Raw genomic sequence first — 12,076 nt, forward strand, 5'->3', positions numbered from 1 at the left:
GCTATGAGAATCCACTCAACTGGCAGAGAAGTGTGGTGGATAGAGTGGAAGATGAGTTCAAATCCTACCTCTGATTCTTCCAACATATGTAACCAAGGGCACATCATTTAATTTCCAAGTGCTTCCTGCAGCTCCATAGGCTGTGGTGATGAGCCTATGGCATGTGTGCCAGAGTGGGCACTCAGAGCCCTCTCTGTGGGTGGGCACACCTGCCAGAGCCCCAGTGAAGAGTTTGCCAGAGTTCCTTACTAGGAAACCAGAGGGACAGGGGGCTGGGCTGCTCCCTCCCCCTCTCCATCAGGGCCTGAGGACATTTCTCAAATCACCTGCCTCTTTAAAAGGTTCATCATCACTGCCCCAAAGCATAGAAGAGTTGCAAGTTGCCTTGGTAGAGGGAGTTCTCATATTCAGAGTCTTCTCCTCTGATGAATCAGAAGGCCTTCATGTAGATGTATCTGGTAGATCCCAATTTGATTCATTCCTTCATTTAATAATCATTTCCTGAGGACCTTCTTTCACAAAACACTGCACAGGATCAGGCAATATGGGAGGAATGGAGGAGGAAGAGGAGGAGCAGAAAAAGAAGACTCCCTCAAGAAACTCAGAATCTAGGTGGGGTAAAGCAATCATGGCAAACCCATTGAATAAAGACTATTTAAAAATAAAACACTGTTAACTAGTGCTAATGATCATCATCATTTTAGACTCCTAAAATAACATTTACAATAGTAAAAAAATTGCAGATTATAAGGATTAGCCTCCATGAACTCCAGGAAGTTGCAAATTGTTTGTATTACCTTTAAAAACCTGATCATTGTCTTCATCACATCTGCTTTCACTGTCTCCTCAATGGCTTTCGAAGAGGCTGAGAGGACCCGGCTCAGAACCCCAGCAGCTCTCTGAGGGAAAGAGAAAATAAAGGATGAGCAAAGATTTTCTAGAAAAAAAACCCAATGATGGCCTTTAAGAGTTAATGAAGCTTCCACTTCTTTCATTTGGCAGATACTCGGGTAATGCAAAAGCAATTGTTAGTGTTGGAAACAAAATATGCACCTATAAAAAATCTAATAGCCACGTAATAGCTAGAGAATGCTGCTCTTTTTAATAAAGCTGTTGGGAGGCAATTCTGAAACCTCAAAGATACTTCTCGGTAGAGAAGCCCAGCATGGGCCAAGGCTGGTAGCTGCTGCACAGCAGGGCTTAGCTTAGTTTTTGCACAGAACCAGTGAGTCCAGGCCTGGAGAGAGGAAGACAAACTGTAGATGACATTACAAGGTTCCAGGATCTATTAGTTACCGTGCAGCAGAACAGACTACTATTCATTCTGTCAGAGGAAGAGTTCTCAGAGGAAAAACATTACATGGGCAAAAAGTCACCAACACCAACAGGGTTAGAGAACCAGGCCAGGAGATGGGAGGTCCTAGGTTTGAATCTGGCCTCAGATACTTCACACTTAACCCCCATATTGTAGCCTTTACCACCCTTCTGCCTTGAAACCAATATTTGATTCCCAGATTCCCAACCAGAAATTAAGGGTTTAAAAAAAAGTCACCAGTGTTTTGGGTAGCTTTCCTGAATAGAAAAAGCTATAGCCTCAAAACCTTAAACAGAATTAAGAAGAGGCAGTTCTCCATCAAGGGATTGAAGCCAGTATAGCTGTAGTTTGCAATTTCGGTGCCAGGCAGGGACTGTGAAAGACAACCTCAGTTAAAATTACATTTTCATAATACAGATATTGACATTGTTTTTGTTCAGTCGTTTTCAGTTGTTTCTGACTCCTTATGGCCTCCTTTGTGGTTTTCTTGGCAAAGATACTGGAAAGGTTTGCCATTTCCTTCTCTGGCCTATTTTACAGAGGAGGAAACTGAGGCAAACAGGTTGAAGTGACTTGTACAGGGTCACATAGCTATTAAGAATCTGAGGTCAGATTTGAACTTTGGAAGATGAGCCTTCCTGACTCCAGGCCTGGCTTTCTATCTATTGTACCACCTAGCTGCTTTAATTGGCAGTGATACAGTTTGGTTTCAGAGTCCACAATAGAGATTTATACACAGAATTCATAAATGTCTTGCCTGGGAATTCATTTTTGAGTTCTGTGCCACACAAGTCAAATATATGAATACATACACAAATCAAATATACTAAATTTTACAATCTGTTTCTTTCCAAACCATACTAAGGCCTTTCCTGGGTTTCCTTAGGATAAGCTTACTGTCAAGATTCCTCCATCTTCACAGCTTAGCAGAGACACACATCTCCTGCTCACTTCCTCTGCTAGGATCTAGTACAACAAAGAGGAATAAAAAGGATTCAATACATTTATTGATGTCTTGGGGAAAATAGAGACAGAATACCTATCAGATCTGCAGATAATCACTAATATCTTAGATGACATAATTGGGATCCAAAATGAACTCAATAATTCATAATTATATGTTAAATTAAATTATAATATGGAAAAATACAAAGTCCTCTATTTAGGTTTGTTTTAGCAACCTAGGGTGGTGGGAAGGTGATAGAAAAAGAATTCACTCAAAAAAATGAAGGAGGAATCAAGTGGAAGACCAATATTAGTCGACAGTGTGACACTTCAATGTTTCAGTGAATCTGTGGGGGCCCAGTGGCCCAGAGCACAACTCATCTCTATCTTCTTACTCTGTGTCTTCCAATAAGTCCTATAGAAGGTCCGCCAAAAATATGGAGGGTATTCCTCTATGTATCTTGACATTGCATGGCTATCAACTGAAAATTTGAACTGCCCATCAATTATTTCCCTCCTTCCCTATATGACTCACCCTTACCTGTACTACATGTTTCTAATGATATTATTTATATTGTTTTTCCTGTGAAATTCATTGGCGATATGCCACAGTGTACTTACACCCACCATGAGCTACTGCTTCAAATGACCTCACAATTGATTCTCTGGAGACCAGCATTCCATGACTTGCAGGTAGCATCATTGGAAGAATATTCAATTGGATCTATGATCTTAGCAATATAGATGTTGCTTCTAATAATGCAGATCACAACCCACTTCTGCTTGGTCATCCTATGTGACTCTTCCCCATATCTTCATATAAGTTCACAATGGAGGTCCAACCAACTTGCTGGGGGCCTTCTTCACTTTCTTCTGACATTGCAGACACTAGTGGGCATGCTCCTTTAAGCTGTGTGGGTGCATGGCTGCAGAGCCTGAATTGGTCCTGTGCACACTTTATTTCTGCTGTACAAGTAAAATTCTCTTTTAAGTACACTGCTGCTTCCACACCATTGTTTACATAATTGGTTTTGCTTATTCCCAATTGGTTAATCAACTGCCATTGTATTAATCCAGGTAGGTCCTGTAATTTTGGCTGGCTTGAGGAGAAAGCCTCTTAAGAATGAAAGAGGTGGCCCTTCCTATTTTCAAACAGACAGGAAGGCCATTATTAGCTAGAGAGCGACTGCTCTAGTCTTTTCTCTAGAGGCAGAAACCTCAAGTTATGTGAGATAAAGGCAGAAATCTGAAGTTATATAGACTTCAAAGCCCTTGCTAGGAGGAAAGAAGGAAAGGAAAACCATCCATCCAAATAGTGACTAATGTTGTGAGCATTCTGATAAATTGTGCTAAATTTCATTGTATAATCCAGTTAATAAATAAGATCAAAAGTATGCAGATTTTCAATTTTATAGAAAGTATTAGTATTATGTAAATTTGAACCCAAAACTTTTAAAGTGCCACGCTGTCATCAAGTCATGGTAAATTTCCTGTTCAAAGCAGGAAGGGGTCCATGGAGCTGAAAAAAATATCAGGGGGCACATTGCCAGTGGAGCATATGCCACATGACTGGACTATATACTTTTTGATCATCCATTTCTTTGATGACATCCTGTACTCAATGTTCTTCCTTGTAGTTCCTCATTTGTTATGTATTCTAGCCTGCTCACATCTATCTGGTGCCTCTCCACAGTCTTCTGAACAATATTCACTCTCAGTTTTCTGAAGATAGTAACCTGTGACTTATCACCATTCAACATGACCAGAAGAATGGTAGCATTAAAAATAAGAGCTTTCCATCAACTAGGATTGTGGTACATGAACATAATGGAATATTACTATACCATAAGAAAAAACAAATATGAAAATTCCAGGGAAGCTTAGGAGGATTTATATGAAAAGAAATAAGGAGAATGAAAAAAGCAGTTAGAACCATGATGGAACATAATACATGACTACCATGAATGCGAAGAACAAAAATAAGAATGAGATTGCTTATTTCTGTGCAAAAGCATGATGCTAAATGGCCAAACTTGGCCCTAGAGATGAGAAGAGGCAGGACCCTCCAATCTTTGTAGGAGGAGGAAGTATGGATGCAATACTGTCATACTCAGCTGACATGCTAGTTTTGAGGAACTCCCCCCCTTTTCTGTTTTATTTTGTGTTGCTGAGCAAAAGAAGGAAGGATATATTTAGAAATAAAAGTAATATAAAGGTTAAAGGCATTAAAATTTAAAAATATATGAAAGAAATCTGGGTTCAATAAAGAAGTTTTCCAATTCCCTTATGGCCATTTAGCCCACTCTCCTCCTTTTGACTTCTTGTTTAATTTTGGATCAAATTCATTCTCTAGTTTCACTATATGGTATGAATGTGGATGTGTGAATACACATATAAGAGGCACTATTGATAAAGCAGAAGCTTTAAAGTCAAGTTCTGGGTTCAAGTTCTACTTTGGACGTATACTGGCTATGTGATCCTGGGCAAGTCATTCAATTTCTCACTACTCTAGGCAATTCTCCCAGACTATAATTTCAGAGAGGGTGTCAACCTGAATCTGTAGAGGGATGTTCCTAGTTCTTACACCAATGAAATTATAGCTGTACTCCCTATCCCTGGCTAGATGAATGCACAGAAACAGTGAAGAATCAATCTAAATCATATCATAATTTAGATAAGAGGCATTCTTCGTTCATTCATTTTTTTCTTGTGTTGAAGGTTAGGTCAAATTATGTTGCTCAGATTGCTTCCAGAAGACTCTGTCATGTTCCTGGACCTCATGCAACCAGCAAAATGTTACCTGTGAACAAGTAATTCTAGAGGTCTTTAGCATCCACAGGGATTTCTTCCTCAATTTTGGTTTCCTCGCCAATTCTCTAAGCCAATGGTAAAACTAGTGTTGCACATTAATCTTCCCATTTTGTTTTGCTGGAAATTAATTATCAGAGGTTCTCTGGATGAGCTTTTCTCTGTTGTTATATCTTTCAAGGAACCTTGAATAATTTGGGTATTTAAATGAGAGATATTTTGTTGGATGAGAGGCTGCATCTTGCTCTGCCAAATCAAATGTTTTATAATCAAGAAACAATAAACTCAATGGGCTATTGAATTCTCCACATCTTTCAGTCGTATTAAGCATTACTCTTGTGCCAACAACTGTGTTCAGTACTGAATAATGATAAAAGTATAGCCTACTATGCAAAATGGCTTGAGAAAGCCTGACTATACCATAATGATAGCCGCATCAAGAATAACTGTGATGTAGATTCTTTTTTTTTTTTTAGTTCTTAGTTTCTGTCTCAGGCTCCATACTAAGTATTGGTTCTAAGGCAGAAGAGAGGTGAGGGCTGGGCAATTGGGATTAAGCAATTTGCCCAGGGTCATACAGACGTGTCTCTGTGCAGATTTGAACCCAAGATCTTCCATCTCTAGTCTTGACTCTCTATACTCTGAGTCACCTAGCTGTCCAGATGTAGATTATTTTCATAAAACTTTAATATAAGAGGTAAAGTAGGCAACATAGAGGTTAGTAGTTATTGATGTTCTCCCATTTATGTGTTTTTTTGTTTTTGTTTTTTTTTGGTTTGTTTGTTTTGGGTGTTTGTGTTTCTTCTGTCCTTCTTCATTCCAGGCTCTGTGCATTTTCACTGACTGTTTCTTTGTGTGGAATGTTCTCTGTCCTTAACTCTGCTCACTGACTTTCTTTAGGGCTCAGTGCAAATTCCATTTTTTCCAAGAGATCTTTCAGGATCTTCCCATTTATACTGTTTTTATCTTGCATATATACACAGTTGTTTCCAGGATGTTTACCTAATTAGAATGTGAGGCACCTGAGGGCAAGGTTTTTGACATTCTTTGCATCTCCAACCTTTAGTACAGTGTCTGGCACACAGAAAATGCTTTATAAATGCTTACTGATGGGCAGTCTCCAAAAGCCCGAGTTTTCTTATTTGTAAAATGAAGTGGTCCCTTTTAGTTCCATGATCCCAGTTTCATGGACCGGTAGACTAGATGACCTCTAAGATCACTTCCAACTCAAATTTAATTTCATAGCACATCCAAATACAAATCAAATTATCATATCCCTCAGTGAAGTGAGCCATGGAGAACTAGTAGAACTTTTAATCACATTTCTAATTTCCCATTGCCAATACCAGATCAGTTCATTGACAGTCCCATAATATTCTTTTTATATTTTAGGAAATTTAAAAAAGACCAAATGGAATAGTATGTGTCTTAGGGATTGTGCCTAGTTTGGACACAATACTGTACCTCTGTTATAGAAAGAAATTCCAGAGACAAATTCATCATGAGGCCTAGGGTGGCATATAAGGTTTCTCGAAACTGTGTGACATTCTTCTCACACTTCACCTTTAGAAACAAACAAAAAAAATAATTACTATATGATCATTGTGTACCATACCTGCAGAGTCAATCTATATACTCTTTAAGGTTCTTATTACATTTCTTAAGCAATTGGAACTAAGTACTTTTCCCCTAGAACAAATAATTTTTCCAAATCTGTCTAGTGCCTTTTGAACTTAGGTTGCAAAACAGGAAATTTATATTCAAAAGAAAATGATTCCCAAGGCATTGGATGATGAAAGGAAATTTATCTGGAAACCTTAAAAAAATAAATCTAATAGAATAGACCCACCCTGGTTAGGTGACACATGGTTAAGAGGTAGAGGTTGGAAGGAAGGAGTGGTCTTTTACAGTTACATCAGCCATTCTTTAAGTCCATAAAAGACAATGGCATGCTTATTCCAAGACTTTCAGAGTTAGAGAACAGGGAAATGCCAGAGAAGGAGGTAATGGCCCCCACAGAGACTAACAGATTAGCTCCAAATAATAAACTTAATTTACCATGAGATCCAAGCATGCATCCCAGCATTCTCCACAATCAGACATCTGTTTCCTGATAGTAGCATCAGTACTGAGGTTTCCCATGATGGCAACGCACTGGCAGAGAATTGATGGATAGGCATTCTCTGGATTTTTCTTTAAGAAAAAGGGAAATAAGGAGAGAGAGAAAGAGAGGATGATCTCTCAAAGACAAGGACAATGATGCCATAGCAAACTATCATGGTCATTTCTCACATATTAATGAAAGGCCCAGGATTCGGAATGGATCCCAATTCTGCCTGATGCCCCTCAGCACAGAAGTAGGAGAAAGGTCTGCATTTGTTGGGGAATCAGGAAAATTTCCAAATGCTCTTTTAGGAAACAGCTATTTTTACTCTTCCCTCCACTTCATCAACCCAAGCATGGTAGATTATTCAAATGAATTTGACAAATGCTAAGTGTTCCACTGAGTACAGAGTATGTTGTTAAATTCTGGGAGAAAAAGCAGAGTTTAGGGAAAAAAAAGAGTTCTTGCCCTCATGAAGCTTACAGCCTATCAACATACACATACAGATATTTATATTCAAAAGAAAATGATTCCCAAGGCATTGGATGATGATAACTATAACACATAAAAACACAATATAGGTATCAGAGATGTGCAAAACACAGTGAGAGATCTGAGGTGAAGCGATGATATGAAAAGAGGACATCACAGACAATTGGCTTTCCAGAGGAGATGGTATTCAAGCTGGTTTTTAAAAGATAAGGAGAAATTGAATAGGGGAAGAGAGGGAGGGGGAGAAAATTCCAGGCACAGAACAAAATGAAAAAGCAGAGGGTATGTTTAGAGGAATAGAGAATAGGCCACTCTGACTAGGGCAAAGAATGTGGGAAAGGAATATGGGCATAGAGAGCAGGGTGGCCACAGATTGTGGAGGACATTGAATGCAGGCAAACAAGTTTAAAATTTTCTCAATGTGCAAAAAGAAGCCACTAAAGATTTCTGATGACAGAAGAGGCAGAATTGGTTATATCCATAAGAGATTATCAGGGCAGGGGTATGAAATGGAGAGGAAACAGATAGAGACAGAAAGATCTACTATGAGGCTTTGGTAATAATCCATGGGGGGGCCTGGACAAGTGACCAGGGTCAGGGTAGCTGCACTAGAATGGGGCAGGGGGATGAATGGAAGAGATATTATGGAGGTGGAACTGAACGTACTTGGTAACTGATTAGAAACAAGTAGTGAAGGAAAAGATCATCATCAAAGAAATAACATTTTTCAATGAGAGACGATGAACAGTGATAGTACTAACAAAAACGAAGAAAGAGCAGATTTGGGACCAAGCAATAAGCTTGGCTTTGAACACAGTGAATTTGAGAAGTAGGTAGGATATCCAGTTATTATCCAGATATTGGTTAATTAATTATTATGTTAATATATTAATTAACAATTTTGAGTGGGAGCATATAGAAGGGAAAGATTGTCAAGGACAGAATTTTGGGGAATACATATTTAACGGAGTGAGGAAGAGATCCAGGCACCACCAAATTAGGCAGAGAAGAGGCAGTTAAAGAAATAAGCGAGCAACCAGGAAGCATGGTTTTTCTTAAGAGAAATCCAGAAGATAACTATTATCCAGTTATCCAGAGTTATCCAGAAGGAGGAGGTGTTCAACAGCATCCTAAAGTTCAGAGACATTTGATGGCATGCTTTGTAAATTGCATTGATAGAGATAAGTGTGATTGAGAGGTTGAAGCTGCTAAATTCTCTCAACCTGCTACTTGAGAGGTATTCTCAAACCCAGCTTTTTCTGCCCTGAGCTAACAAAACATATCCATATGCCTCCTCCACCTGCCCCAACTGAAGTTGTTTTATTAACCAAGGATTTGTGTAAATTCCAGCTGTGCACAAATCATTAATCAGCCTGTGAGACAACAGGTCTCTGTTTGACAGCATAAATCATTTCTAAACAATTACTTTCATGTTTCTGTGTATGTTTGCTACCAACAATAAAGATGAGACCTTGCTTACCAGCATACTTATGAGTGTGAGAAGAGCACTTAGGTTGCTTTGGAGCCTGGTTTTGAATCTGTGGGTGGGAAAAATCAGCTATCACTCTTATTTACAAAATAAGATATCTTTTGACTTTATGAAATTGTATGTATGTGTCTCGTATACACTGAAAAATTGCCCTAGTTTGGAATGTGGTTTTACATTTGTAAGTCTAGAGAACTGCTTTTGATATTAAAACACAAAGCTTAGATGGAGACTGTCCTAAGTAAAAGTTACCAGAATGCTTACCCTCTGCAGACTGCCCTATCCCATCTCTCACTGAGTCTATATGCTAATTGCAATGCAAACATAAGATGAAGTCCGAAGATGTTTACTCTTCACAAATCATTGGAGGGGCCCATGATGCAAACATCCTTCTACTGTGATAGAAGAGTTATTACACATTCCATGCTCATATCCTCTAACCATCCTGTCTGCCATACTTCCTCCAAGTATAGGGGGCTCAACTGTTTTGCATAAAGTAGGCATTTGTAAACTATCCAGTCTAGGATTTTTTTCTCTCTCTTTCTCTCTTTTTAAAAACCCTACCTTCTGTCTTAGAATTGATACTGAGAATCAGTTCCAAGAGAGAAGGGCAGTAAGGGCTAGGCAAAGGGTGTTCAGTGACTTGCCCAGACTAACACAGCTAGGAAATGACTGAGGCCAAATTTGAACCTAGGACCTCTCATCTCTACCTATCTGTGTTACCTAGCTGCCTCCCCTCCCCAAGATTCTCTTTTTAAAAAAAATATGATAATACTGACAAGTTAGGGAAAATACCACAAAAACTAAGACCTCAAGATCTATGTAGTTTCCCCTAATTCAATTCAAGTAAAGAACTATGATGATGGCTGCTACTGTCTATTCAAGAGGAAGTTATACTCAGTGTTAATAGAGAGAATGATTTTCTGAAGCCTATTGGCCCTCTCTTGAGAGACAGATATTATGTCAAAGACATTACAGTTTCCTAATACCCTCTTTAGGACTGAGCCACTATGTCCAAGGAAACAAGCTGTGGGCCACAGAGACATGTTTGTTAACTTCTACAGGAAACTCCTAAAAGGAATCATCACTTCCACTAACACTATAATTATGTTAATTTGCAATCTGGTCCAGCCCTTACTCTATTTCTTACTCTTGGCTTAAAAATGATACAGAACCCCAGAAACTGAAGAGAAAGGAATAGCCATTTCCAAAAGTAAAAATTACCTTTCCTCCAGGGCTAAGCCATTTAGGAGTTGTGTCACAGTTTGGGCATCCTTTTCTTCTGAAGAATTGACAAATGCCACAAAGACCTGCAGCAACCTGTAAAAAAACCCACAGTGTTGGCTCCTTGACCAATCCTTACCCCCAGAAGTATAAACTGTTTAAGTGTAATCATCAAAGATGTATCTAATTTTGATCATAGATATACTGAAATCTCTTCTATTTCTAGGCAAGTGAGTGAAAATCTTACATAGCTTAAAGATACAAGATCTGTTAATTTTTATTAATCTCCAAAGAAGAGCCTTCAACTTCCCCAGGAGTGTGTTTCATGTATCCCTACTGTCATAAAAGTCTTCTTCACAGTTATCTAAGATCCCCCTGGAATCTCAGTATAGAAGATCAATGTCAACAGACCTGACTAATGCAAAAGATAGGGTTGCAACATGGAAGGAGGCAAAGCTGGAACACATAATTGATTCAAGGTCATAACTCATACCAAGCTTGGTTGCAAAGAAGAGATGAAAAATATATACCTTACTTCTCCTTTTGGTGAGGTGGGTTGCAGATTCTGTTGATTTTGATGAACTATTTTTTAAAACATGTTATCATGAAAGGCAACTCTCCAGATAGGGAAGCATATTCAGAAATGAATGTAATATTAAATCAAATGGGGAAAAAAGAAAAAGTAAGAAAGTATGCAAGCAAACAAGCAAAAGGTAATTCTACCAATATATTTTGCAACTCTAAATTGGTATTTTCCCAGAAGGTATGTGTAACCTAGACAATTCCCATGTGTGATGAACTCTGGCTCTCTAGGGATACAAGTACAGAGGATAAAATAATCTCTATAAAGAAAGACGTTATATTTTAGTGAGGGAAACAAGTAGATACAAAAATATAGAGCAAAAATACAATGTAAAAAATACAAATACATACAAAGTCATTTTAAAATGGTAATTTTGGAGGGAAGATAACTGGGAGATTAGGAGAGATTTCATACAGAAGGAAGCATGCACTCCAGACATACAGCATGGTCAGTGCAACAGAGATGGGAAATTGGCATGTTCCAGGAGATGAACAGACAGGATCAGTTTGGCTGAATTGTAGAGTGGGGGTGGGGTAGGGTGGGGTGGGGAGGGTAATAGCAAGTAAAATGGAAAGATAAATTGGGGCCAGGTAATGATAGGCTTTAAAATCTAAAGAGAAGAATTTATTTTTAAATTTTATTTAATTAGGTGATTTAGAATATTTTTCCATGCTTACAAGACTCATGTTCTTTCCCTCCCCTCTCCCCACTCCCTTCCCATATCTGATGCAGAATTCCACTGGGTTTAACATGTGTCACTGATCAAGACCCATGTCCATATTATTAATATTTGCACTAGGGTGATCTTTTAGGGTCCACTTTCCCAGTCATAGCCTCATTGACCCATGTGATCAAGCAGTTGTTTTTCTTCCATATTTCTTTTCCCACAGTTCTTCCTCTGGATGTGGATAGCGTTCTTTCTCATATATCCTTCCGAATAGTTCTGGATCATTGCATTGCTACCAGTAGAGAAGTCCATTGCATCGATTTGTACCACAGTGTATCAGTCTCTGTGTACAATGTTCTCTTGGTTCTGCTCCTTTCACTCTGCATCAAATCCTGGAGGTCGTTCTAGTTCACATGGATTTCCTCCAGTTTATTACTCCTTTAAGCACGATA

At 38.7% G+C, this 12,076-nt stretch overlaps 1 protein-coding gene across 3 annotated transcripts in view; it reads right to left on the reverse strand.

Annotated features, from left to right (window-relative positions):
* The window catches only part of TTC12 (tetratricopeptide repeat domain 12), a 54,250-nt gene that overhangs the window by 9,213 nt on the left and 32,961 nt on the right, over positions 1-12,076 (reverse strand). For all 3 annotated transcript variants that reach the window (XM_016433857.2, XM_007494793.3, XM_007494792.3), the window contains exons 14-19: positions 10,375-10,470; positions 9,145-9,202; positions 7,127-7,261; positions 6,533-6,631; positions 2,213-2,281; positions 798-899 (exon numbers count right to left, since the gene is read on the reverse strand). In XM_016433857.2, the coding sequence (XP_016289343.1) occupies positions 798-899; positions 2,213-2,281; positions 6,533-6,631; positions 7,127-7,261; positions 9,145-9,202; positions 10,375-10,470 (559 nt within the window). The remainder of the gene's footprint in view (positions 1-797; positions 900-2,212; positions 2,282-6,532; positions 6,632-7,126; positions 7,262-9,144; positions 9,203-10,374; positions 10,471-12,076) is intronic.

Source organism: Monodelphis domestica, chromosome 4 (assembly GCF_027887165.1).
Source record: "Monodelphis domestica isolate mMonDom1 chromosome 4, mMonDom1.pri, whole genome shotgun sequence".
NCBI classification, from domain to species: Eukaryota; Metazoa; Chordata; class Mammalia; order Didelphimorphia; family Didelphidae; genus Monodelphis; species Monodelphis domestica.